This window comes from Callorhinus ursinus, unplaced genomic scaffold (assembly GCF_003265705.2).
Source record: "Callorhinus ursinus isolate GAN/ISIS: 27379988/994484 unplaced genomic scaffold, GSC_fseal_2.0 scaffold37, whole genome shotgun sequence".
NCBI lineage: Eukaryota > Metazoa > Chordata > Mammalia > Carnivora > Otariidae > Callorhinus > Callorhinus ursinus.
The window spans coordinates 6,232,756-6,257,935 of record NW_027397099.1 but is presented as its reverse complement, the minus strand read 5'-3'; the positions used below and the strand labels follow the sequence as shown (position 1 = coordinate 6,257,935).

Sequence of the window (25,180 nt, the reverse complement as noted above, 5' to 3'; positions counted from 1 at the left end):
TTGTGTGCTTTTTTCCCCCCAATTCTGACTGAATTGGCATTGGGCCAACTTAGGCAATAGGGGGCTTGAATAAGTTCAACAGGGAAGTATCTCATCTCGTTCTTGACACACTGCCACATACCAGTGTGTTCCCAACATTCTCACTTAGGATTTGACAAACAAGGCATTTTGTCCTGAAGATGAGGCCTTTACTCCTAGATTTCTAAATGTAAATGTCTGTTCCTAAAGAAAGACAGCATAACCTGTACTTCTCAGAGGCAGAGGCAAGCAGGGAGGGTACTTCGCGTGCCGTGTGTGGCAAGGGGCTGGGGTAGCAGGAGCCCCGGAACTGCGGCCCAGGGGTGGGCAGCAGGACAGCCCCAGGCAGAGGCTGGAGGTTGAGTTCTGCCTGCTATAATTTAGCCATGCCTTCCAAATCACTTAGCTTCTCACTTTTTCTATAAAATGAGGGTAGCACCTCTTATTAAATGAAGTAATGAAGCCAAAATGGAATAATGGAGAATGTTAAAAACTGTGACACATGGTGCAAACAAGAAGTGTGTCTGTGTAGTGGAGTCCCAAGTTGCAGAGCATGATTACATGTGTTACAGTTCAATCCTTTTGATCCTCAAATCACTAGTAAGTAGGTTGGGGGTGCTTTAGAGATTATATAAGAAAACTGAGGTTCACTGGTCATTGTCCCAAGTCACACACCTAGTAAGGGATCCAAAGCTCCTTGTCAGTATTCTTTATACAATAGTCCCCTCTATGATGATGGCATCAGGGAGAAAATTAGGGAGTTAAGAATGACCCATTGATTCTGGCATAGCTGAGGATTAAGTTAAAAAACGTGGCCTTAAAAAAAAGCCCATCGGGGGCGCCTGGGTGGCTCAGTAGGTTGAGTGGCCAGCTCTTGATTTCAGCTCAGGTCATGATCTCAGGGTTGTGGGATTGGGCCCCATGTCAGGCTCCATGCTCAGCAGAGTCAGCTTGAGGATTCTTTCTCCCTCTGCTTCCTCCCCTGCCCCCGTGTGTGTGTGTCTCTCTAAATAAATAAATAAATCTTTTTTAAAAAAACATCAATCGCAGTCCTAGAAGAATGCTTGCTGCTTATCCTAGTAATAGGACCTCACAATGCAATAGGAATTTATGTTGTGCATGCGCACGTGTACACACACATATCTTCTGCCTACTCAGACTGGCAGGAGCACATCTTCAAGGGTCTGTCTCAGGTTCAGTACCCTGCTTTGTCTTTGTGTAATAGATAGAGGGAATATATGTTTTCAACTTAAACACTGTGGTATTGTTATATATCTGGCATATGATGGAATTGCCTCTTAAGAATTTGAAACTTGGGGCACCTGGGTGGCTCAGTCGTTAAGCATCTGCCTTCGGCCCACATTGGGCTCCCTGCTTGGTGGGAAGCCTGGCTTCTCCCTCTCCCACTCCCTCTGCTTGTGTTCCTGCTCTTGCTCTCTCTCTCTCTCTGTCAAATAAATAAAATCTTTATTTTTTTTTAAGATTTATTTATTTATTTTGAGAGAGTGAGAGAGAGAGAGAGTACATGAGAGCGGGGAAGGTTAGAGGGAGAAGCAGGCCCCTTGCCGAGCGGGGAGCCCGATGCGGGACTTGATCCTGGGACTCCAGGATCATGACCTGAGCCGAAGGCAGTTGCTTAACCAGCTGAGCCACCCAGGCTCCCAATAAATAAAATCTTTAAAAGAAATTTTTTTGAAACTTAATATTCTGATGTCTAAAGCTAAAAGAAAAAAGTAATAATCCAGTCCACATAAAGTAGGAGTAGTAGTCTTCAAGTTGATTTGTGTATTAATTCTAACAAAAGCATTTTTAAATGGACTTCTGTTGATGAAAATAAATATGTAACTAGACTTAACAGAATATATGATTTTGTGTGTGTGTGTTATTTTTCTTCCGCTATGCTTCTCCCTGCCCGCCCCCCCCATGTTACTCCTGATTTCATGAGAAGAAAATGCTGAGCCAGACCTGGATGACAATGAGGATGAGGAGGAACCTGCTGTGGAAATTGAACCCGAGCCAGAGCCTCAGCCTGTGACCCCAGCCCCACCCCCTGCCAAGAAGCGGAGAGGACGCCCTCCTGGCAGAACCAACCAGCCCAAACAGACCCAGCGTAAGTTCCTTGTCTCCACCTAGTAGGCTGGAGGCTCGCGGCTGCTCCCAGCGTGGGCAGGAGCCAGATGGGTCCTTGTTTTGGGGGATGATGAGAACAAGTTAAGGTCACACCAGGAACAAACTGTCAGGAATCGATTATTTAGTTTTTACTGGGAAACACGTGAGGAAGACCCAAGAAGGCCTGTTGCACTTCAGGGCAAAGGCCCGAGTAGAAGGTGCGTGCATGTTCACAAGATGGGGACTTTGTGGCAGGGTTCTGCAAAACAACCAACATCCCAGTCAGCTGGCAGCATTGATACGATAATGAATGTAAAAGAGCCAAATTTTAAGGGATGAAGGATAAAGCAATTTCTGTGCTGAGTGTTCCTCCTAAGAAATCCAGGCCTGTGGATTCAAGGGTTGGCCTTCTGCTGTAGGAGCGGACATGGCAGAGGTGTTCGCCCTCTACCTCACAGCACAAATGGCAGTGGACACGGCCCTTGTGACAGCAGGCTCTGGGGGACTTGAGTCTCTGTTCTGTTCTCTGTTGTGGATATCCTGAAAGTTGCCAGGCAGGGTTTTTTCTTTAACAAACGCAAGGTTTTTGTTTTGTTTTGTTTTTTTTAATGTACTCCCCGAGCCCATGTATAAATGTCGGTTTGAGGGTGGGGGGGTGACTGTAGACCCTGGGAGCCATTTCGCCTACACATACTTGAGTGAAAACACTGGTGGAGGGCCCTGGGTGTGGGAGACTTCAGGGTCAGAAATGGATGTTCTTGCTGTAGGTGGTTCACCTCCAACCCGACCCTGCATCACACGCTTCAGGAGGTCGTTTTAATCGTGTGCTGTCTGCACCATTTGCCTCTCTCATACTAGTGCAAAGCTCAACTTTATGACATAAAGGAAAACTAAGGCTTTTAGTATGGAATTTGGGAGGCATATGAACATGAATGTCAGCATTTTGTTCTTTGATAGCCAAAGAGTATTGGGGCTTTATGAATGGCCATATTTTAGGTCATTAAGTCTTTTTTTTTTTTTAATGACTTTCTCTGTGTCCTTGCTGAAAGGCTTTCCTGCATTGCTGACATCCATTTAGTGTCGAGTCTGACGGGACCCTTGCAATCCTCAGGGGCTTTAATGGAGCATTTGTTTTGTTCATGCTCTTTCTTGCCAGCAACAGCCATCATCCAGGTGGAAGACCAGAATACAGGTGCAATTGAGAACATTATAGTTGAAGTCAAAAAAGAGCCAGACGCAGAGCCCGTAGAGGGGGAGGAAGAGGAGGCCCAGCCAGCCGCCACAGACGCCCCCAACGGAGACCTCACGCCTGAGATGATCCTCAGCATGATGGACCGGTGATGGCGGGGCCTTGCTCATCGCCAGGACTGCTCTGGGCTGTGTTTAAACGGCCCGCATCTTAATTTTTCTCCCTTCTTTCTTCTTTTGGCTTTGGGAAAAGCATCATTTTACACCATTTTACCAAACACACTGAGAACTAAAACTTCAAGGATGATGTTAGAAAAATGTGATTTTACTAGAACTTGCTGTTTGATGTTAGCAAATCATGGAATGTTCTGAGTCCCTGAGGGTTTACTGTGAAGTGCTGAGGACAGTGTTGATGCCTAACTGGTTTTCTTAGATGGAAACAGAGACATTGAACCCTCTCTCTTGCTATGGTAAACCACTCCAGAATGGCCACCGGGTTTCCCAGAGTTCTAGGTCTTCTTCCCAGGAGAGTTTTTAATTGTAAATGCAGACTTGGGAAGGACTTACACTTTTAAACTGGTTTTTGCTTCTGCTTCTCCCTGGCTCCCTTTGCTCGGAGCCAGCTGCACGCCAGTAGTACGGCATGCCGCGGCCGGCGTCTGTCCTGAAGGCTTTGCCTCTTTCTGGGCAGAGTTTCTGGTATGGTCAAGCTTGTAAATAACTTTTTTTACATTTTAATCTTTTCCATTAATTAAGAGGGTGAAAAGAAGTGCAGTGTAAGAAAACCCAGCATTTTAATTACTTGCAAATTAAGTTACCACAGACTCTGTCGTGTGTAAATGTTGACAAGGAATTGGATCACAATCATGTAGCAGAATGGCACCGAGACCGCTGCCCGCTAGTGACGGACGCCCACACGGAAGGTCGCGATTCCCAGCCCGTGGAGCCAGCATTTGAACCTTGTACAATTAACTTTCAGTTATGATTTCCCATCTACATTTCCTTTGCTCTGTTTGTAGCTGAATTTTGTGTTTTATAATTCCTCTATTCAAGCAGAAGGGTGATTATGAGTGGGTCACAGCAGCCCTTAAAAGCTGGGCCAGAAAATTTCACTAGGTCAGTAATTTAAACTTTGGATCTGCAAAACAAAATAATGTGAAACAAAACCAACTCAAAAGTGATTCTTGCACATGAACTGTCACACGTTTGAAATGTGTTTTTTAGAGAGCCTCAGTCTTGCTGATTTCAAACACTTTTTTCTTCTGTGTATTGCTTTTAAAAGAGCCATCAGTTAGCTATCAGACTCTAGGTTGATGCATTTTGTACTTAGCTGTACTGTGTGATATTTTTCATTATTTTAGGACGCCAACATGAGACCTGTAATAAAATATGTAATGGGGTTGAAAGCTGGGGAGGAGGACCTACTGCTGTACAGCTAATAAATCATAACGGATTAACAAGTGCTCCAGACACTCCCGTCCCGTGTGATCTCTGCCTGCCGGGGGCCACACAGGTCCGCGTGCATGGCCTCGGGTGCTGCAGTCCTGGTCGCCGTGCAGAGGCGAACTCTATTCCTGGGATGGCCACTTCCTGTCCAGCACTTCCGAGATGATCTTGGCAAATGGTGGGGTTAGTGAATCCCACCACAGGTTTTAACTCCACAGAGGTGTGTGTGAGTAGCAAGGTGTGGATGGACAGCTGCCAGCCTCCGTGATCCACCTTACGGGTGGGTCCCTGCAGCAGAGGGGTGACCACAGAGGTTAGAGAAGAAGGGGGCTCATGGGAAGTTCTGTCAAGTGCAAGACAATGGAAGCTGGGCCCAGTCCGCCCTAGAGAAGGTCATTTGGGAGGGGAGACAGGGTCAGTCACCAGGCTGCAGGGAGAGATTCCTAGACAGCACAGCTTGTTAGTGCCGCGGGAGGCCCCATGGAAAGGCAGTTGGGCTAGGAAGCTGGTGCGTTAGTGAAGCGCCCTCTTGCTGCTGCTGGCCATTCTGGGCAGCTAGCTTTGGCAAACCCATCTTAGTTAAAAGCTTCAACCACTAATTCTGGGGCTTTTTAACTAGAATTCTGAGTTAGTGGTTTCAGTGAGAAGTAACAAAAGGTGAGGTGTGTGTGTGACCTTTGGCTGCTAGTACTGTCCACGTAGTCACGTCTCCCAGGAAAATGGGCATCTGAGGCCTCAAGACTCAGAATCTGGCAGTCAGCTCCTGGGACGCCACGTGAGCGACCTGAGGCTGTCGGGAGTGTGCAGTCTTTGTCTCAGGCATGGGCCAGCCCCTACATGGGGGCAGAGTACCCCCTACCATAGTGTTTCAGTGGCCATACGATTTTCTAAATTTTTTGGTGTTCGTAATAGAAGATGTCTGCAGAACAGTAAGATCTTTATCTTCAGCATAGCTTTTTATCTCTCATTGTGTAAATGCAGGTTGTTTGAAAGTTTAAAAGATAGTTTTGGATGGAGAGGAGGCAAGAAGAGTCCCATTCTGATGGAGTAGAAACTTAGGATCCCCCATTGCATAGCCCATGATGCACCCTGTGTGACTCCATTATATATAAAACCTTCTGTATAAAATACAGATTTTACATATATAAACATTGAAGTGCAGAAGCCATTTCTCACTGCACACCAGAGAACTGTGGACGGGGTGGTTCCTGACCTGTCAGCTCTCCCCCGCTGTTAGGCCGTAGCTGGTACTGGAGTAAGATCCTCCCTTTCCTCACCTGGGCCCTCCTCTTGCTGGTGGTCTGGGTCTGGGCTTCTAAACGATCTGCAGGGAACGTGTGGCCGCGGCGGGAGGTGCAGCCCGGCCCCTCCTCCGCTGTGGCAGCAGGAGGCGCTTTTAGCATTTCCTGGGCGCCCCACGGCGCCCCACGGAGCGTCCTGCCGCCTAGAACACAGACGAGCCGAGCCGGAGGCCTCTCCCCCTCACGCTGAGTCACTCAGCATGTTAGGAGCTGAGTCCCATGTGTTCCCTGGGTCTCTGATAGAGTTGTGGCAATTGGGTCGCTGCTGCCCTGACTAGCAGCAGTTCGGAGGTATGTGGCGAGCCCACAGCCCTGCCCTGGTTTCCGTGCCTTTCTGGTCTGCTCTTGTCAGGGGCAGATGCCACCAGCGTGTTGCTCGCCTCCAGAGTCTCCTCCTGCAGTCCTCTCTTATTTCCCCTCCGAATCCTTCTCAACAGAAAACCCCCGGCGAGGTGCGCTTCCTCTCCGTCTGCTGGGGAGCCCCAGGGTTGCCGACGTGGCCGCTGTGTGTGCACATTCCCAGAGTGCCAGGCCCTGCTGTGAGCACTTAAACAGCATTTCGTAGCCTCATAGCAACACTCTGAGGTAAGTTAATAGCTCCAGCTTACGAAACGGGAACTGGAAGCCCAAAAAGGTTGTGACTTCTTGAGTGTGGAACACCTGGTAAGAGGTGGGGTCAGGACGAACGTTCAGGCAGTTGGCCTTTAGAACCAGCATTTTCCACCAACCGACCGACCGCTCGGCCTGCTGAGAGTGCGAGAGACCTATTGAGTTCTCACCCTAAAAGCAACTTGTGGGTTCTATGTGGCCTTGGAGTCCTAAATCTTAACCCAAACTCTTCTTCCAAACTGGGAGACATCAGAAGACTGGTGCCTCCGTTTGCAGAAACACCTCTGGCTGAGTCCTCCCGTCGCCCCAGTCAGTCCTCAGCTTTCACATCATCGGCCTCTTGCTTGAGGGGAGGCTTTGCTCAAGCTGCTACTGTTCAGTTTCTACAGCCACTTCGTCTCAGTCTTTGGTAGATATGAGATTTTGTTGGGGGTGGGAATGATCACCTGACTGGAGCATGCTCCCACTTCGCTCCAAGCCCTGAGGTGAGGAGGGGTAGCTAGATGGGAAGCAAGCCAAGGGACCCTGCTCACCATCTCTCATCTACTGCTAACAGAGGTTACTTCACCTCTGCCGGGCTGAGCTGTGGGCAGGGCAGAGGGCTGTTCCTAATAAGTGACAGTTTAATTGGATTGTAGTGGAAGAAAAAATAATAAATCTCCTGTGAACCCTCCAGATTCTAGGTCCCTGGTCTTTTATAGGGCAGCATGCTTCCAGTTAGCAGGACCCCACCCCATGACCTCCTGACCCCTTCCAGCCAGCAGAGGTGAGGTCCCGTGGAAGGGAGAGGATGCAGACACGGAGGATCCCCATGTACCTGGCCTTTGCTCATCCCTCCCCAAGGCCCTTGGTGTTTAGGCCTTAGCCCAAGGCTGCTCCCTGAGGGTACTTCCCACCTTCCAGCCTTCGTCCAGCCTGAGCCTGATGAGAGCTGAGGATCCTGCGCAGCAGAGAAGGGTGCTTGAGCCCATCTGGCATTTTTTTCTGCCGTTTCAAAAGCTGGTGGATTTCCGGGACGCCTGCCTGGCTCGGTTGGTAGAGCATGCGACTCTTGATGTCCGGCCCATGGCCCATGAGTTCGAGTCCCCATAGAGATTACTTAAAAAAAAAAAAAAAAAAGTTGGTGGATCTCTGACGGGGTCACAGGCTCCAGGTTAGGAGCAACAGATTAGGTCCTTCAGGTTAGGCCCCGGGTGTTGGGAGAGGTTCTAGGAGAGATCCGATTATCCTTGCTGAATAGACGCCCCTCCGGGCCGGGCCCCCAGTCCCCCGCCCCAGCTGGGTTTTGGAGTGGACCAACGCGGGTGGGCCGCAGGGATCCCCGAGCGGGCAGCGCCCCCTGGTGCTCCCGGCAGGGACTGCGGCGCGGGGTGGAAGTAGGGGGCTAGGAACCCGCAAGAGGCGCGCGCCACACGCGCGACCGTCCCTGCTACCCAACTCCTACCCCGTGCCTGCCCTGCCAGAGAAGCTCCTGCGCGACAGGGCGGGCGGACAGCTGGGACTCTGCCCCCCTCCTACGTCTCCTGGCCCGCGGAGGTTGGGGCGGGGAGGAGCCGGGCTAGGGGCGGCCAGGCAGGAAGCAGCGCGTACCTTCCGCTGCAGGAGGAGCAGGTGGCTGCAGTGCGGGCCAGGGCCCCCAGGCTTCCTGTGTGCGCGCCCGCCCGCAACTGTTTCTCGTCCGAGCTCCTGGGGCCACCCGGCGGCCCGGCCCGGCCCCATGGCCCAGACCCCCGACGGCATATCGTGTGAGCTGAGAGGTGAGCGCTGGCCCTTCCCGCCTACTTGGCTCCAGAGCCGGAGCACACCCAGCGTCCGGGGAGCATCTGCAAGCGGTTCTCTTTGCTCTTCGGAAGAGCTTGGCGCCCCCCACACCCACTCCACTCCTTCCTTGCTGGCCCATAGATGAGCCCAGGCCACAGGCCTAGTACAGACCGTGGGCATGCGTTGCCCTCCGCGGGAGGACCAAATCACCCAGCAGGCTGCCGTTCCACAGGCGAGATCACCAGGTTCCTGTGGCCCAAGGAGGCCGAGCTGCTGCTGAAAACCTGGCTACCAGAGCGGGAGGGTGCTGAGCGAGGTCATGTCCTGGTATGGCAGTGGGCAGAGCCTGGGAGGGCCTCTGGGGCCCAGGCAAAAAGAGCCTCTTGGCCTGCCCAGGGCGTCAGACACTTTCTCCCCCCCAGGCATTGCTACGATGGAGAGCCTACCTGCTCCACACCTGCCTCCCCCTGAGGGTGAGTCCAGGGGCTGACTGCCACCCCACCTTGCCCTCCAGCAGCTTCCTGGGTGAGGGTTGTCCCGTGGGCTCTGCCCTTCGCACAGCCCTGGGCTCCGTCACAGGCAGGGCTGGCTGTGAGCTCCCAGCCGCACAGGGGACTGGGATCCCGGGGCAGGGGGTCCTAGGGCCAGGCTTCCAGCTGACTCCGGCTCTCCGCAGGTGGACTGCACATTCAGCTACCTGGAGGTCCAGGCCATGGCGCTGCAGGAGACGCCCCCTCAGGTGAGACAGCTAACACCCCGCCCCCATGGCCTGCAGCCTGGTTTTCACCTCCCCTTCCACTTGCGCCCCCGAACATGGAGCCCAACCCAGTCGCCGTCCCGCCCCAGGTGACTTTTGAGCTAGAGTCCCTGCCTGAGCTGGTCCTGGAGTTTCCTGGCGTGGCTGCTCTGGAACAGCTGGCCCAGCACATTGCCGCAGCCATCAAGAAGGTCTTTCCTCGCTCCAGCCTTGGGTGAGGCCCAACAACTACAAGGGGCCGGCAGGAAAGGAGGGCAGCACGGGAGTTCTCTGGATGACACCGGTGGGTTGCCTCCCATCCCAGGGGCTACAAGTCCCTTGTCCCTTCTCCCTTCTGCCCCTCCCCAGCAAGCTATTCCGGAGGCCCACATCCCCCTCCATGCTGGCTCGCCTGGAGAGAAGCAGCCCCTCTGAGGACACTGCACCCAGCAGCCCCTGTGGTGAGGGCCAAGAAAAGGCCACCCAGGACTTCCAGCCTACCCGCCCCCCCATCCTGCAGCCCCAGACCCCTGAATTGGGGGTCTCCCAAACTGAACAGAATCACTCCACAGCACAGCTATCACCCAGCTCGGGTCTGATCTTCCTCCCTCCCTGACCTTCTGTCTCTCTCCTCCTCACCCCACTATACCCCTGGCACCTCCCTCAGGTGGCTTCTTGGAGACCTATGAGGCTTTGTGTGACTACAATGGCTTCCCTTTCCGAGAGGAGATTCAGTGGGTGAGAGTAGGGCCCTCCCTGGGGGGCTCTGGAGACATCTGATCCCCCCCGTGTGCATCGGGTCCCCTTCCCCCTTGTGACCCCAAGCCCGGTGGGAGACATCTTCTTCCCATCCAGGATGTGGACACTATCTACCATCGCCTAGGCTGCCGCCACTTCAGCCTCTGCGACTTCAGCCATCTGGGCAGTCGGTCTGTGGCCTGCCAAGGGTGGGAAGGGAGGGACATCCCATGACCCACATTGCGGAGCCTCGGCCCCTCCATGGGGAGCCCTGAACTCTGCCCCTGCCCCCTCTGCCACCCAGGGACCTGGCCTTGAGTGTGGCTGCCCTGTCCTACAACCTGTGGTTCCAGTGCCTCTCCTGCGTGGACATGAAGCTGGTGAGCGCATAGGGACAGGGAGGGACCAAGGGTGCAGGGACCAGGGTGCAACTCGCTGAGCCCCACTCTGGTTCTCAGAGCCTTGAGGTCTCAGAGCAGATTCTGCACATGATGAGTCAGTCGTCCCACCTGGAGGAGCTAGTGCTAGAGAACTGTGGCCTGAGAGGGTAAGGGGGACAGGGTAGGGCTTGGGGACAGGAGTCTGGGAGCTTGGGATGAGGAGGCTTGGGGCCTGGGGAGGAGATGGGAATCCAGGGTCCAGAGTCTCATGCCTGGGGTCTGGTCCCCAGAGACTTTGTCCGGCGACTGGCCCAGGCACTGGCAGGGCACTCAAGCTCTGCCCTCCGGGAGCTTAGCCTCACAGGGAACCTGCTGGATGACCGAGGTATGGCTGAACCTAGGGAACCCCAGGGGGCTGGTGCTGGAGGAGGTGAGAGCCACACAGCTGCCCCCATTCCCTAGGCGTGACTGCTCTCAGCAGACACCTGGAGCATCGTCCTGGAGCCCTAAGGAGACTCAGCCTAGCGCAGACAGGGCTGACACCACGAGGTAGGTGGGGTAGGCCGGGGGCGGGGTGGGGGTGGATCTGCCTAGTTGCTGAGCCACTTCCTCCTCCGCCACCAGGAATGAGGTCTCTGGGCCGGGCACTGGCTTCCAATGTGGCCTTTGACACCGCCCTGACCCACTTGGACCTTTCCGGGAACCCTGGGGCGCTGGGGGCCTCGGAGGACAATGGGGTGAGTGGTTGTCTTTGGAGGCAATGATTGGGGGCAGTGGGATGTCAGGGAGCTCTTGGTGAGGTGATCCCTGACTTCCTCCCACCCCTGTCCTCTCATCAGGGCCTCTATAGTTTCCTGAGCCGTCCTAATGTTCTGACGTTCCTGAATCTCGCGGGCACCGACACGGCCCTGGACACTGTGAGAGGGTGGTCGGTGGGGGGTGATCTGTAAGGGCCGGTGGCCGGAGGGTAGACCGGGGGCGGGGGAGGGGGTGCTCTGCCCTCCGTCGGTGTAGCCCACACCCTCCTCCCGCAGCTGTTCGCAGCGCTGGCCCGCGGCTGCTGCACGAGCCTCAGCCACCTGGACGCCTCGAGGAACGTCTTCTCCCGCACGTAAGGGGGGCGGGTCCGGGCGGGGGGAGACTGCCGGGAGCCGCCTCCCTGCGCCCGGAAGCCCACTCCTCCCGCTCGCCCACCCCAGGAAGTCCCGCGCTGCGCCCGCCGCGCTGCAACTCTTCCTCAGCCGCGCGGGGACGCTTCGGCACCTGGGCCTGGCGGGCTGCAAGCTGCCGCCCGACGCGCTCAGGTCAGTGTCGCTGCCCACGGCTACGTGTGCGGCCACCACCCCGGCCCCCCCCCCCCCCCCCCCCGCCCCGGAGCTTCACTCCGCTCCTATCGCCCCCAGTGACCTCCCGGCATCCTGTCCCTTCCTTCTTGGTATTCGTTCGCGCCCTGGGGCCCCCTTTCCCAGCTCCCTCACCCCCTGTAACATCCCCTCCCAGGGCCCTTTTGGAAGGCCTCGCGCTCAACACGCACACGGGCGACCTGCACCTGGACCTCAGCGCTTGTGAGGTGAGCGCCCGGCCCGGGACGTGAGCGGGCAGTGGGCCCACAGCGGAGTGGGGCTGCGAGGCGGGAGCGCGGGCCATCGGGCGCCTGAGCCTCGGCACCTGTGGCCCGATGGTCTGAGCGTGCCGCGCCTTCCACCTTCAGCTGCGCTCAGCGGGCGCTCAGGTGATACAAGACTTAGTGTGTGACGCTGGCGCAGTGAGCTCCCTGGACCTGGCGGATAATGGTGAGGCCGCCCCGAAACCCACAATCCCACTGCCCACCCACTTCCCACCCCATCCCCACCCCCTCAGCCTCTCCTGATGCGTGACCCAAGCCACCCCTAGGCTTTGGCTCAGACATGGTGACTCTGGTGCTGGCCATCGGGAGGAGTCGGTCCCTACGACATGTGGCACTTGGAAGGAACTTCAACGTCCGGTGCAAGTGAGCCCCCATCCCACTCCCGGACCTCCCAGACAGCACCCCACCACCCACCACCTACCCAGGTCCTTCCAAACCGCGTCCCCTGCCCCACAGGGAGACCCTGGATGACGTCCTGCACCGGATTGTCCAGCTCATGCAGGATGACGACTGTGTGAGTTCTTGGGACCATGCGGGACCGTCAGGCAATGGACGGACCCCTGTGACTCCTGTTCCCTCAGACCCTGTCACCTGCCCCCCTTGCTGACCGCCGATTCCAAACCCAAATGGCGCTTTTTTTTTTTTTTTTTTTTCTTCTAACTCCAGCCCCTGCAGTCTCTGTCCGTGGCTGAGTCGCGGCTGAAGCTGGCCACCAGCGTCCTGCTCCGGGCCCTCGGCACCAATCCTAACCTGACGGCGCTGGATATCAGCGGCAACGCCATGGGGGACGCCGGCGCCAAAATGCTGGCCAAGGCACTTCGGGTCAACACAAGACTCCGGTGGGCGGGGTCTGCGGGGAGGAGGGCGTGGCGGGGGGGCTTACTGGGTTAAGGGACGGGGCTAAATGTGGAGGGGCAAATGCTGGGAACTGGGGCGCTAGGTGAATGGACAAGGCCAGCGGGGTTGGGTGGAGCCTTGTGGAGCTCCGCCCTTGACTGAAGCCAGTCCTGGCCCAGGTCTGTGGTTTGGGACCGGAACCACACATCTGCCCTGGGCCTGCTGGACGTGGCAGAGGCCCTGGAGCAGAACCGCAGCCTAAAGGCCATGCCTCTGCCACTGAACGACGTGGCCCAGGCACATCGCAGCCGCCCGGAACTGACCGCACGTGCAGTGCATCAGGTTGGGTTCCTGTCTCCTCCCCTGCCCTGCTCTGTGTCGTGGCCCCGCCTCCTACCACTTCTCAATATCGCTTATGCCCAGATCCAAGCCTGTCTTTTGAGGAATAACCGTGCGGACCATGCCTCTTCTGACCGCACCGCCCGTCCGCAGCCACCTTGTCTGGTCTCAGACCCCTCGGAGCAGGTTGGTGTCCCCTCCCTCAACCTTGAGTCGGTACAGAAGATAGGGGATGGATGGGAAGAGCTGTTGCGCCTGGAGTCCTCCATGAGTTTGAGCGTCTTTCTTGGGGCTAGGGGGCCTGCGTTATGCTCTCCAGGACAAGTCCCGCTTTGATAGCTCCCCCAAATAACACCCCTGGATGCCTTTTAAAAGCATTTAAGTAGACTCTCCTGTTCAAGATGGGAGGTATTTAAAAATCCTTCCTCAATTCTCCCCGCAACCCCCAGCTGATTGTAGCCCCATCTGTGACTTCCCTTTCACAGGGCTCTCCTCTCCACTGACCTCTGCTGGGGCCCAAACCCAGCAACCGTTTCTCTGGCTTCATCTCCCTCCACTACCTTGCCCTTATGAGGTGTTACTACCTATCCTTTCCCAAATCCCACTTGGTTCTCAGGCTTTAAAGCTGAGGCATCTTGACGGCCCCCTGCAGGGGCTTCACATTCTATACACTTTCAAGTGACGTCATCACCTCCCACAGACTCTTCTCTCTACCCTAGACCCCATTCTCACCGGTGCTCACACTCACCGAGTGTTGTGCACAGAAGTTTGGGCCGGGTCTCTCCTGGCCACATCAGAACCCCCACAGACCTCCTTGGTCCAATCCCTGCTAACTCTCAACACACTGCTCCTCACTCCCACCCCACATGTCTCCTGCTTCCCAGGTCCTTCGTCCATGGCTCCTCACTCCCATTTCTGCCCACCTCAGTCTGTCCTCTCTGTGGCTAGTGAGCAGACTGAGCTTCTAAAACAGAAAAGACTAACAGCTCCTTTTCTTCCTATTCTGGGCACTTAGGAAGGATATACAAAGTCCCTAAAATGATCCAAAGGGGACACTGCTTGCCCTCCTTGAACAGATAGGGTTCCTGAGGGGCTGGTCTGATAGTATTGGCTTCAGGAGCTCACCCACCCTGTTGGAGACGCTGGGAAGGAAGCAGTCAGAGTCTGGGAGGCTGGAGGGGGCTAGGATGGCACTGATTCTTGATGCATGCCTCCCCCACCCCCCAGGAAGTGAATGAACTGTGTCAGTCAGTGCAGGAGCATGTGGAGCTACTGGGCTGTGGGGCTGGGCCTCAGGGTGAAGCTGCTGTGCACCAGGCGGAGGATGCCATCCAAAATGCCAACTTCTCTCTCAGTGTGAGCACCCCTTCCCCACCGCTGCTGCAAGGACCCTTCCCCTCTTAATTAGGTGTCAACTTGCAGCTCCTCTTCCTTGGCCTCCAGATTCTCCCAATTCTGTATGAGGCTGGGAGCTCCCCAAGTCATCAGTGGCAGCTGCGGCAGAAGCTAGAGGGCCTCCTGGGACGGGTGGGCGAGGTCTGCCGCAAGGATATGCAGGTAAGATGGTACCCTTGCCCCAGCCCCATGTCCATATATATATATATATAGGCTTGATCCCTATTGCATAGGTTTGACTGTGATATCCCTTGGGTCAATGTTCTGTGGGGGTTGGAGCCGCAGGCCACACTCTCCATGCTCTGATCTTTGCCCAGGACTTCACTCAGGCCACACTGGACACAACAAGGAGCCTCTGCCCACAGATGCTACAGGGACCCAGGTGGAGGGAGCAGCTAGAAGCGGTCCTGGTGGGCTCAAGGGGCCTCCCAGAGCTGCTTCCAGAGCACCTGCTGCAACATGCCTTCACTAGGCTCAGGTAGACTGGATGGGCCTGGGCTGGACTGGACTGAACGGGACTGGGCAGAGATAGCCCATTAATCCTTGCTCTCTGTTGCTCTCAGGGATATGCGGTTGTCAGTCACAGGGACTTTGGCAGAGAGCATTGTGGCTCAGGCTCTGGAGGGGCTGAATGCAGCCCGGGATCGGCTGGTGAGGGAGAATTGTGTGCGAGCGCACACACACTGACCTGGTCACTGCCTTGCAGGGGTTCTATAATGTCTTTGGGGTCATATAGCCCAGGGGTATTTCGGGGTTCCTTTCGGACTGATGGGACTATGACTGAGGCCCAACTGTCCATCTTTTATTGTATTGTAGGTGGAGAGTCTGGCTCAGCAGGCAACAGTGGCAATGCCTCTTGCCATACCAGCACTGGATGGGGGTGAGCCCAGCCCCCTTGGGCCTGGGGAATTGGAAGGTCTTTTCTTCCCTGAGGAGGTGAAGGAAAAGGAGGATGAAGAGGAGCAGAAGGTATGTGGCCCCAGAACGCCAGGCCTAGAGCTCTAGATCTTCCCATCTTACTAGGAAGTGTGGCAGGCTGGGACGCAGCTCGCCTGTGTCCCAGGCTGAGTTTCTGCTCTCCCCACTAGGATGACAATCCTCCACAGAAATGGCCTGAGTCCAGCCAATGTCTTCACCTGGTTCCCTCCACTCACAGTAAGTCAGGGTCTGGGGGGAAAGGGAGTTAACCAGGTTGGGCTGAAAAGTTCTCCATTAGATCTGGGGACCTGGGCACGTGGACACATTCATTCAGTCTTGTCCTAGGAACTCCCTGACCCTTGATTGAGCCAGCCCAGGCCCTCTGTGCAGTTCGCAGGTTGCGGTCTGCTATGGTCAGCATGAAGCAGGACCTGAGCAGACTAGGAGCCGGACACTGTCTCCATTCGCCTCCCCCTTTCTCTAACCCCAGGATGCGCATGCTTGGCGGCAGCGCAGGGCCGCGCCGCTCGGGGCCGCGCTCAGCACCACGGACAGCGGCGGGCGGGGGAGGGGCCGGGGGGCGGGCGGCGTAGCCGGGCCCCTCCCCGCGCCCTGGGCGGGTCCCCCGCCGCCCTAGCTCCGCTGCCACCACCACCTCCCCGGGTTCGCTGCTCGGTGCTTCTCTGGTGCTCTCCCCTTAGGTGCTGCTGAGGAACCGGAGCCCGAGCTGGCGGCTCCGGGGGAAGATGCAGAGCCGCAGGCGGGGCCTTCTGCGCGTGGCTCTCCGAGCCCCGCCACCCCTGGACTCCAGGCCGGCCCACTGCCTCGCATGGACCTGCCACCCGCTGGACAGCCCCTGCGCCATCCGACCCGGGCCCGGCCGCGGCCACGGCGCCAGCACCACCACCGGCCACCGCCGGGGGGCCCCCAGGTGAGCGCCCTTCCCCCACTCTAGAGCTCGTGGAATTGGGGGTCACGGGTGGCTTTTCCGCTCCTCAGGAGTGATGGCGGCTAGGGAGGTGGATTTTAGGGGCCCGAGACCACCTGGTCGTACTGCTGTGTCTTGGTTTATCCCTGGCCACCCTCTCCCCAGGCCGTTCCCATGCAGGGTCATGAGTGTGTGGATTTCATTGGGGGTACATCTCAGTTTAGGACTGCATCTTGGGTTGGCCCTCTGCATGGATGGATGTGCGAGGGAGGGTGTCCATCTTATCCTCCCTCTCCCAGGGTTACTTTCAGTCTGATGCTGGGCTGTGGGGCCAAGTCCTGCATCTACCGCCGGTCCAGGGGGTGTTTATGTGGGGAGATGTCTGTGTGTATTGGGTATTGGTGGGGGCAGTGGATACAGGGCAGAAGGCATAGTCAGCCTGAGGCCCCCCAGAGGGTCTGACGCAGCAGCAGGCGCCGCTGAGCTGCCAGCAGGCCGGGTGGGGTGGGGGTGGAGGGTACTGCGGGGAACTGTTTGGAGCAGAGGGGGTGGCAAATGGGAATGTGTGACCCAGGGGGCCTGTGGGTTCTAGCCTGCTGGTTCAGCGTGCATAGATAGTCCACGGGACAAGAACAGGTGTGGGCTGGGTATATGTGTCCAGGGCCAACTACTGGTGAGGGGATACGTGAAACCATCTCTGCCCACCAGTTGGATGAGAACGTTTGGCAGTAGCCCCTTAGGGTCACTCCAGCTCCCACGTCCTGGAGTTGCCCAGGCCAGGCTGCTAGACAAGGGGTGGAAACAATTCATGGTTGTGCTCAGCCCTGACCCTATGGTGTCCCCCAGGTGCCCCCAGCCCTGCCGCAGGAAGGGAATGGGCTCAGTGCCCGCGTGGACGAGGGCGTGGAGGAATTCTTCTCCAAAAGGCTGATCCAGCAGGATCGCCTGTGAGTGAGGGGCAGTTGTAGGGGGTGGGAGAGGGTGGGCTATTCCATGGCCCTTTCCACTCACTGCTGGCTTATTCCCACAGCTGGGTCCCTGAAGAGGACCCGGCCAACGAGGGGAGTGCCACCCCTGTTCCTCGTACACTGCGAAAGAAGCTGGGTACCCTCTTTGCCTTCAAGAAGCCTCGTTCAACACGGGGGCCACGGCCTGATCTAGAGACCAGCCCTGGGGCAGCTCCCCGCACTCGGAAGACCACACTTGGAGACCTGTTGCGGCCACCAGCCCGTCCCGGCCGTGGTGAGGAGCCTGGTGGGGCTGAGGGGGGCACCAGCAGCCCTGACCCTGCCCGCAGGAGCCGGCCTCGTTACACTCGGGAAAGCAAAGCCTATTCAATGATATTACTACCTGCTGAGGAGGAGGAAGAAACACTGGGTGCCAGACCTGACAAGGTAGGCCTGGGGACAAGGGGCGAGGGCTCTGCAAGGCCTGAGGCAGTGGGCCCTCTCCCCATTTGGGCTTCTCGGTCCGCAGCGCCGGCCCCTGGAGCGGGGAGACACAGAGCTGGCCCCATCCTTTGAACAGCGGGTACAAGTGATGCTGCAGAGGATCGGCGTGAGCAGAGGCAGCGGGAGTACCGAAGGCAAGAGGAAGCAAGTAAGTTGGGAGGGCCACAAGTGCAAAGTGAGGGGGCAGGTGCCATGTGGCAGTCTGTGGGTGACATATGTGACCAGGAGACTCATGACACACAGACGGCTCTATTAGTTCTACCTCCTCCTCCTCGAAATAGTCCTCAGCTTCAGCCTTCCTTCCTTCCTGGCTTCTGCCCTGGCCCCTGCTACCTCCTCCTTGGAGCTGGGACGGTCCTTCCGCTGTAGATCGAACAGAACCCTGACCTTGTCACCTGCATTTGAAACAGCAAATCCTCCAGGGACTTCCTCTCAAGACACTGCCCTGCCTCCTAACCCCGTCCCAAGGCCTCAGCCCTGGTCACTGCTTTCATCTTGCTGTGCTCCACCCGGTGCATCTCAGGGCCTGTCACGCGTTCCTGTCGTGAGCTGCTTCCAGCCTCTCATCACCACCCCTGGGTTATATCAGCTTCCTCTTCACCCATCCCAGCATCTCCTGGTGGGCACTTACTGGTAGTTACAAGAATGAAGAAAGAACAAGGCTAGAGTGAGGGCACGACTAAGCTTGACTCCCCTGTTTCCTACAGAGCAAGGATGGAGAGATCAAGAAGGCTGGCTCGGATGGTAAGCGGGACCCTGTGCTAGGGCAGTACAGCTTCGGTGAGGGACTGGTCCATAGGGAGCTAGTCTCCAAAGCATCGGCTCTCCTGGGGGACAAGGGAAAGAGGCCAGGTTTTTCTTCCCCTCCCTCCCACGGGCTGGTGCCTGAACCCCCAGCCCTGCCTTGCAGGTGACATTATGGACAGTTCCACAGAGGCCCCTCCCATCTCAATCAAGTCCCGCACCCACTCCGTGTCTGCTGGTGAGTAAGGGCCATGGACTGTGTTGGGGGACATGCAACGGTAGGCAGCGGGGCGGGGGGGCTGTCAGACCACTGGTTAGGCTCATACCATTCTTCCTGCAGACCCCTCGTGCAGACCTGGTCCGGAGGGTCAAGGGCCTGAGTCTACCAGCTGGAAGACACTGGGGCAGCAGCTGAATGCAGAGCTTAGGGGCCGTGGTTGGGGCCAACAGGATGGTCCCGGCCCCCCCCAACCTTGTCCCAGCCCCAGCCCACGAAGAGCCAGCCCCTCCCCAGACAGCCTGGGCCTCCCCGAGGACCCTTGCTTGGGCCCCAGGAATGAAGGTAAGCAGGTACCCTAGGCCCTACTCCAATACAGGGCTGCGGACCCTGACGGGGGAGGCAAGGGCTGGGGTTGGGATAGCTGTCCAGACCATACCCTGATATCCTGGCCTCCCCCAGCTGGCCAGCTGAGGCCGAGGCCTCTCTCAGCAGGGCGACGAGCAGTGTCTGTGCATGAGGACCAGCTCCAGGCCCCTGCTGGTGAGGGGGGACACCGCTCTGTGTGCTTGAGTGCAGGAGGAGAGGGGGGAGGGTAGACTCCAGGGCTCCCTTTGTGGCTCTGGTCCTTGGAGGGGGCCACCAATGAGGGGAGGGGTTGAGAAATTAAGGAGCCCGAAGGGCTGGAGCAAGGGTCTGCCTTCCTCCTAGCCCTTACTCCACCTCCAGAAGAGTGACCTCTGCCCGGGGGGGGGGGGCATGCACGGGAAGGCTTGGGAACAGGCAGCAAGCCCCTAGCAAAACTGCCCCCTCCTCTGCCAAGTCTTTGTGTGTCTCAGAACGGCCCCTGCGGCTGCAGCGCTCCCCTGTCCTCAAGCGGAGACCAAAGCTTGAGGCACCTTCGTCTCCAAGCCTCGGTAAGAGGAGGCTGGGGCCAGCTGGGAGGGGGGGGGCAGGACTGCTTGGTCCGGTCTTGACCCCTCCTCTCCCTTCCTCCTCCCCTTGCAGGATCTGGCCCTGGAGCCCAACCTCTGCCCCCACTGCCTACAGAGTCCTCCAGCCCTGAGCCAAACCCACCCTCCCCAGCCACAGACCAAAGAGGCGGCGGCCCCACCCCCTGACCCTCTCCTTTTCCTGCCGCATGAGATTATTTTATTAAAAAACTCAAAGCAGAGTGTGGAGCACTGTTTGTCTATCCTCCCCCATGCTCCCTCACACCTGGGTCAGCTCAGAATCCGGCTGTGGTTCCATCAGAAAGTGCAAGGCCCAGGCCACGAGCTGGGGAGGGAGCCTGGGAAGAAAACCATGGCTGTAGGTCAATGAGGATGGGGACTGATGACTTAAAGCATAGGGGCAGCCCTAGGCACTCACCTGACAGCTTGGACCTGGGCACACAGGGAGGTGCAGGGTGGCTCGTACTCATATTGGAAGGCAGAACCATCACGATGCCTCTTTGGAGGATCCTAAAGGTGATGCGGTATCCGGAGAGGGACCAGTAAGGACCCCTAAACCCCATCCAAGGCTACCCCTCCCCATCCCTACTCCCAGCTCCACCCAAGTCCTCCCCCATTCTATCCATGTATGCTCACCCAAACAGGGCTGGACTCCAGGGCTCCTGTGCTGGTTTTTGTCCTTGCAGAGTGCTGCCATTTCTTGGGGGGCAACCCTAGCTCCTTGAACTCCAGGCTAGGTTTCTGGGCCCTAGTCACAACGGCCTGATGTGGACTGGGTACATGGCCCAGGGGTGACAGACTTGGGGTGCAGCTCAGGAGTGGGGAACTGGGTACATGACTAGGGTGTGGGGAGCTGAGGGGCCGGGGGCCAGGGGCTGAACAGATGCCTGGTACAGTGTGGGAGCTGCCCTTCTGCACTGGATCTGAAGCAGCCAAGGACAGGGCAGGCAGAAGGCTGATGCTGGCACCGCTCTCCTCTGAGGACATGTGGCTGGATAAAGCTGGGGTTCCTGGGAAGGAGGGGACTGACTGTGGGCACAGCCCTCTCAGCTCAGTGGCCTGTGAGTTTAGGCAAGCCTACAGGGACTGTGTTCATCCCCCACCTGGGTGTGCAACCTTTGCAGCAGCCTGGGAACCTGGCTGACAGCAGTGAATGCCTGTGGCCTGAGCACCACCTTACCTGAGGAAGTAGGTGAGGAAGGAGACAGGAGGGTCAGCGACAGGTCCTGCAAAGCTGGGTCTGGTGGGGGCAGCTCAGGGCCTGAGGATCAGGGGGAGCTTATTAGCACTGTGAGCACTGGGCCCCCAGGTACTCCCTCTTCCCCTCTCCAGTCCTCCTTACCCTGTGTCCTCTGGCCTGGGCCCAGAGAACTCAGAACTCGCTGGTCATTCTCAGAGATGTGCAGCCATGAGCTGGGGACAGTGTACACAGCTTCTCCCTGTGGGGCATAAACTCTCAGCACAGTCCTTGCCCAACTCCTCACCCTGACACTCCCCAAGGGAAGCCCCAGACTGACCGTGGCCCTAAGGCGGGAGGAGGCCCAGCGGGTGAGGGGGGGTGCTGTGCAAGGGCCTGCCAGCATCAAACAGCTCTCAGCCAGGTGCACTAGCGCCCCCCGATGCTCCTGGTCCTCCTGCACCTCATCCAGAAGTTGGGACAGTGAAAGGCCTGAGGGCAGGGGACCAGAGGATGGGCCAAAACTTAAAGAGAAGGAAGGGAAGGGTGGGGAGGGAGAAGAGCTTACTAAGGAAGCAAGGTGATGACTGGGAGGTCACTCTACGGGAGTTAGGGTCACTGGCCAACCCCTATAAGTACCTGCACCAGGGGAGATGGACTCTGAAAGGTGCTCCCTATAGAAACAGAGAGGACAAGCCTGAGGAACAATCCCGAGGCCTGTCTACACACATTTGCCATTCCCTGACACAGCCACACTTGACTGAAGAGCCCAATTCCATACTCACTCCAGACAATCAAAGAGCTTTTTCTGAACATCCGGGTCCTGGTTGCTGAGGGGAAAAAAAAAAAGCAGAGTAGTAGGCAATGTTGTTACTAGGGACCTGAGCCCTCCCAACCAAAAGACCTATACTAACGGCAGCCAGGCGTGGGTAGAGAGAAACAGCTGGTGGGGGGAGGCATCACTTACCAACCAATCACCCGTTCCCGGGGCTGCTCCGTGGGCAGCAGGCTGAAGCGGTCCACCTGGAGGTAGAACTCAGCGGGCTGAAGGATTGAGTTCCGGGGCAGGTTTTAGGAGTTGTCACGGAGTCAGGCTCATTAACCCACCCAAGCCAGCCTCACTACTCACCGCGCTGCCTTCGGCGACTCGGACGCGGACTCCACAATCCTGCAGCAGCAGCAGCCGGCCTTCTGCCCCTCGGAAGCCGAACTCCTTCTCCTCCCTGCCGCAAGCGCGACCGTCATGGCCTTAGCCCGCTCGAACACAGCCCCGCCCGCCTGCGGCCCGCGCACCTCCGGCTCGAGCCTCGCGTTCTTCCCGCTAGACCCGGATTTCACCAGGCCCCGCGCCGCCTCTCTCACCAGTCCGAGGCGTTCAGGGCCTCCCGCGTCACTAGGCACCGGACACTGTGAGTCCCGTCAGACACAAGCAGCGCGGCCGCGACTTCAGACGGGTCAGGGGCGCGGGACGGGCCCGGGGCCTCGGCCTCCTGCAGCACCTGACGGCGTCAAGTGGCGTCAGTCCCACCGCCCTCGGGCCCTGCCCTGGTTCCGAGCCCTGAGAATTGTGGGGGACTCACCTCGAGCAGCTGCCCCGCCTGCGGACTTGAGAGTGCATCTGACCCCAGGACCAGCTCTCGAATCCAAGGCCGCAGGACCAAGCTCCCCAAGCCTGCCATTCCCGCAGTGGCCGGGAGCAGAGAACCACCAGCCTGGGTTTCCCGCGGACGCCGGGGCCCCGCCTCTCGTCGGAAGAGGAAGCGCACCAGGCTGGGCGGGACCCAAGGTCGAGGCCCCGCCCACATGCGTGCCCGCGCGTGCGCACGAGCCCGTGTTGTTCGGGCAGTTGCGGCCAGAGTCTTGTGGGGTAGAATGGCTTACCAACCTGCTTGGTTTTACCCCGGTGTCTCCGAGCAGCGGCCCGGCGTTTGGGCCGTTCGCTAAGACTCCCGTGACACCGGGAAGGATGGGGCCAAGGGCTGGCTTGGATGGAGAGGGAGGGATCCGGGGCTTGAGGCTGCGGCCAGGAGTGGTCGAGCGAGTTGGCTCAAAGCCAGTTCAACAACGTGTGAACCCGCGGAGCTCAGCAAATACTTATGGCTCAGTTTACTCATCTAAAACATGCAATCATGTAACGTTGTAAGGTCAATGGAAATAATAGTACATAGACAACACTCAATAAATGTCACTTCCCTTAACATCCCTTTGGATTGGCCATACCCCTCCCCCAGACTCCAGAGACTTGCGCGCCGTAGCGTAATGACGTAAGAGCACACGAAGACGCCTCCGCCCCATCTCCGTTTCCTAGGAAACGTGGACTCCGCGTTCCACTCTCTGTCGCTGCCCCCTTGACGTCATGGTCCGGATGGGAGGGCGGGGCGAGTGCTACCGTCAGGGGCGGGGCGGCACGAGCCGGCCTGCCGGGGCTGTGCACCTGCGCCTCGGCGGGCCGCCTGGGCACCGTCCCCGGCCCGCCCGGCCCCACCATGGCCAGGCCGCAGAGGACCCCGGCGCGCAGTCCCGACAACATCGTCGAGGTGAAGAGCAAAGTAAGGGCCCCTCTGGCCCCGGCTCCGGCCTCGGCCCTAGGCGCTTCCAATTCCCTTATTCTCTCCTCTCCTAGCTTCTTAGTCCCCACCACCTTTTTTCTCGCCTCCATCATTCATGTCCCATTCTCCGGCCTTTCCTCTCGCTTTCCTCCATCCATCCTCCTTCCACTGCCGGCCTCTAGAGTCCCTCTGTGGCCTTGGTACCTGGAGGGAGGGGAGAAGACCTTGGACAGCGTCCCTTGTACTGGAGCTGAGGCCTGGGCGCAAGGCTGCAGCCGTAGTGACAGCCTTTTCCGACCTCTAACACCCTCGGACCTGTGGTGGGAAAGGGCACGGGCTCTGTCCTGACCCCTCCTCTCACCCACCCCCTGCCTCCAGTTTGATGCTGAGTTCCGACGCTTCGCGCTGCCCCGCGCTTCGGTGAGTGGCTTCCAAGAGTTTTCGCGGTTGCTGCGTGCAGTGCACCAGATCCCGGGCCTGGACGTGCTACTTGGCTATACAGATGCTCACGGCGACCTACTGCCCCTCACCAACGACGACAGCCTGCACCGGGCCCTGGCCAGCGGGCCCCCACCGCTGCGCCTGCTAGTACAGAAGCGGGGTGAGGAGGATGGGGTACAGTGGGCAGCCTCTGTGGGGTAGGACGGCAGGGCAGGTCTACAAGGGTTAGTCCATGCCCAGGGCGTCCAGGCTTCACCGTCTGCAGTCCCTGCCCTTGGCCTGACCTCCAAGTGGTAGGAAATAGCTACAATGCCCCCTTCCCCAGGCCTGGGCCTGAGGGAAAAGGGCCGACGTGGGAGAGCAGGGTCTCTGATCTCAGCACCCCCCCTTCTCCTGCAGCAGAAGCTGACTCCAGTGGCCTGGCCTTTGCCTCCAACTCTCTGCAGCGGCGCAAGAAAGGGCTTCTACTTCGGCCAGTGGCACCCCTGCGCACCCGGCCACCCCTGCTAATCAGCCTGCCCCAAGATTTCCGCCAGGTTTCTTCAGTCATAGATGTGGACCTACTGCCTGAGACCCACCGACGGGTGCGCCTGCACAAGCACGGCTCCGACCGCCCGCTGGGCTTCTACATCCGAGATGGCATGAGTGTACGTGTAGCTCCCCAGGGCCTGGAGCGGGTTCCAGGCATCTTCATCTCCCGCCTGGTACGAGGGGGCCTGGCTGAGAGTACAGGGCTGCTGGCAGTCAGTGACGAGATCCTCGAGGTCAATGGTATTGAGGTGGCTGGGAAGACCTTGGACCAAGTGACGGACATGATGGTCGCCAACAGCCACAACCTCATTGTCACTGTCAAGCCAGCCAATCAGCGCAATAATGTGGTGCGTGGGGCATCTGGGCGTCTGTCAGGGCCTCCCTCTGCTGGGCCTGGGCCCACTGAGGCTGATAGCGACGATGACAGCAGTGATCTGGTCATTGAGAACCGCCAGCCTCCCTGTTCCAATGGGCTGTCTAAGGGGCCTCCATGCTGGGACCTGCGCCAGGGCCGTCTACTTCCTGGTACCCGAAGCTCTCTGCCCTCCCTGGATGATCAGGAGCGGGCCAGCTCCGGATGGGGGAGTAGCATGCGAGGAGATGGTAGTGGCTTTAGCCTCTGACAGGCAAGGACGCAGCCCCTTGCCACTCCAGGCTGCTGGGCAATGGCAGGGACTTCCTCAGTGGGGGTTTTAAGCTTGCTCACAGGGCCCTCTCAGTCTGGGGAACATTAAAGGTTTTCTACAAATGCAGTCATGGTCTTTCTGTGTCCCAGCATTAACGTCCT

General features: G+C 57.9%; 4 protein-coding genes across 13 annotated transcripts in view; 3 read left to right on the top strand and 1 right to left on the bottom strand.

The window, feature by feature from the left end:
• CTCF (CCCTC-binding factor) overlaps positions 1–4,785 on the top strand; it is a 49,674-nt gene extending 44,889 nt beyond the window's left edge. For 2 of the 3 annotated variants that reach the window (XM_025888953.2, XM_025888954.2), the window contains 2 exons: positions 1,967–2,128; positions 3,284–4,785. In XM_025888953.2, coding sequence (XP_025744738.1) covers positions 1,967–2,128; positions 3,284–3,468 — 347 coding nt within the window. In that variant the 3' untranslated portion in view covers positions 3,469–4,785. The remainder of the gene's footprint in view (positions 1–1,966; positions 2,129–3,283) is intronic. The other variant, XM_073880119.1, reaches the window with a different exon arrangement.
• A 2,783-nt stretch (positions 4,786–7,568) lies between these two features.
• Positions 7,569–19,916, top strand: CARMIL2 (capping protein regulator and myosin 1 linker 2). Of its 5 annotated transcripts, none has more exons than XM_073880115.1 (40): positions 7,569–7,702; positions 8,274–8,428; positions 8,665–8,759; positions 8,855–8,905; positions 9,109–9,171; positions 9,279–9,403; positions 9,538–9,629; positions 9,836–9,906; positions 10,024–10,097; positions 10,211–10,286; positions 10,365–10,453; positions 10,577–10,671; positions 10,749–10,835; positions 10,911–11,023; positions 11,126–11,203; positions 11,321–11,397; positions 11,486–11,590; positions 11,787–11,856; positions 11,998–12,079; positions 12,180–12,276; positions 12,370–12,427; positions 12,580–12,752; positions 12,930–13,092; positions 13,174–13,275; positions 14,317–14,445; positions 14,533–14,646; positions 14,802–14,962; positions 15,048–15,135; positions 15,301–15,453; positions 15,573–15,639; positions 16,104–16,333; positions 17,177–17,277; positions 17,361–17,724; positions 17,807–17,929; positions 18,489–18,525; positions 18,692–18,763; positions 18,866–19,087; positions 19,235–19,285; positions 19,582–19,659; positions 19,751–19,916. In XM_073880115.1, exons 1-40 carry the CDS (start codon positions 7,596–7,598, stop codon positions 19,861–19,863), a joined length of 4,401 nt encoding a protein of 1,466 aa, XP_073736216.1. In that variant the 5' UTR covers positions 7,569–7,595; the 3' UTR covers positions 19,864–19,916. The 5 variants fall into 5 exon arrangements, with proteins under 5 accessions (XP_073736216.1, XP_073736217.1, XP_025744767.1 ...); XM_073880116.1 differs by having other exon boundaries at positions 19,205–19,285; positions 19,566–19,659; XM_025888982.2 differs by having other exon boundaries at positions 7,570–7,702; positions 19,205–19,285.
• Positions 19,917–19,927: 11 nt separating this feature from the next.
• ACD (ACD shelterin complex subunit and telomerase recruitment factor) lies at positions 19,928–22,724 on the bottom strand. 2 transcript variants are annotated; one of them, XM_025888985.2, is made up of 12 exons: positions 22,453–22,724; positions 22,235–22,371; positions 22,002–22,095; positions 21,840–21,916; positions 21,658–21,702; positions 21,512–21,546; positions 21,213–21,439; positions 21,038–21,134; positions 20,876–20,956; positions 20,332–20,705; positions 20,114–20,205; positions 19,928–20,033 (listed from the first exon to the last, which is right to left on the bottom strand). In XM_025888985.2, exons 1-12 carry the CDS (start codon positions 22,675–22,677, stop codon positions 19,955–19,957), a joined length of 1,563 nt encoding a protein of 520 aa, XP_025744770.2. In that variant the 5' UTR covers positions 22,678–22,724; the 3' UTR covers positions 19,928–19,954. The 2 variants fall into 2 exon arrangements, with proteins under 2 accessions (XP_025744770.2, XP_025744772.2); XM_025888987.2 differs by having other exon boundaries at positions 21,213–21,364; positions 22,453–22,719.
• Positions 22,725–22,869: 145 nt separating this feature from the next.
• Positions 22,870–25,145, top strand: PARD6A (par-6 family cell polarity regulator alpha). 3 transcript variants are annotated; one of them, XM_025888981.2, is made up of 3 exons: positions 22,870–23,409; positions 23,800–24,022; positions 24,262–25,145. In XM_025888981.2, the coding sequence occupies exons 1-3, from the start codon at positions 23,359–23,361 to the stop codon at positions 25,014–25,016; spliced, it is 1,029 nt and encodes a 342-aa protein (XP_025744766.1). In that variant the 5' UTR covers positions 22,870–23,358; the 3' UTR covers positions 25,017–25,145. The 3 variants fall into 3 exon arrangements, with proteins under 3 accessions (XP_025744766.1, XP_025744765.1, XP_025744764.1); XM_025888980.2 differs by having other exon boundaries at positions 22,870–23,421; positions 24,265–25,145; XM_025888979.2 differs by having other exon boundaries at positions 22,870–23,421.
• The last annotated feature ends 35 nt before the right edge of the window (positions 25,146–25,180 follow it).

What these genes read in the sequence shown, in the direction of transcription:
- CARMIL2 (XM_025888982.2), top strand. Translation starts at nt 7,596, where the DNA reads ATGAGAGCTGAGGATCCTGCGCAGCAGAGAAGGGTGCTTGAGCCCATC. An exon ending in CGGGACGCCTGCCTGGCTCG is followed by an intron (nt 7,703 to 8,273) that starts GTTGGTAGAGCA and finishes CTTCCGCTGCAG; the next exon opens with GAGGAGCAGGTGGCTGCAGT. An exon ending in TGCAGGAGACGCCCCCTCAG is followed by an intron (nt 9,172 to 9,278) that starts GTGAGACAGCTA and finishes GTCCCGCCCCAG; the next exon opens with GTGACTTTTGAGCTAGAGTC.
- ACD (XM_025888985.2), bottom strand. Translation starts at nt 22,677, where the DNA reads ATGTGGGCGGGGCCTCGACCTTGGGTCCCGCCCAGCCTGGTGCGCTTC. An exon ending in GCCCTGAACGCCTCGGACTG is followed by an intron (nt 22,096 to 22,234) that starts GTGAGAGAGGCG and finishes CGCTTGCGGCAG; the next exon opens with GGAGGAGAAGGAGTTCGGCT. An exon ending in TTCCTCACCTACTTCCTCAG is followed by an intron (nt 20,706 to 20,875) that starts GTAAGGTGGTGC and finishes CCTCCTTCCCAG; the next exon opens with GAACCCCAGCTTTATCCAGC.
- PARD6A (XM_025888979.2), top strand. Translation starts at nt 23,359, where the DNA reads ATGGCCAGGCCGCAGAGGACCCCGGCGCGCAGTCCCGACAACATCGTC. An exon ending in TCGTCGAGGTGAAGAGCAAA is followed by an intron (nt 23,422 to 23,799) that starts GTAAGGGCCCCT and finishes CCCTGCCTCCAG; the next exon opens with TTTGATGCTGAGTTCCGACG. An exon ending in CCTGCTAGTACAGAAGCGGG is followed by an intron (nt 24,023 to 24,261) that starts GTGAGGAGGATG and finishes CTTCTCCTGCAG; the next exon opens with CAGAAGCTGACTCCAGTGGC.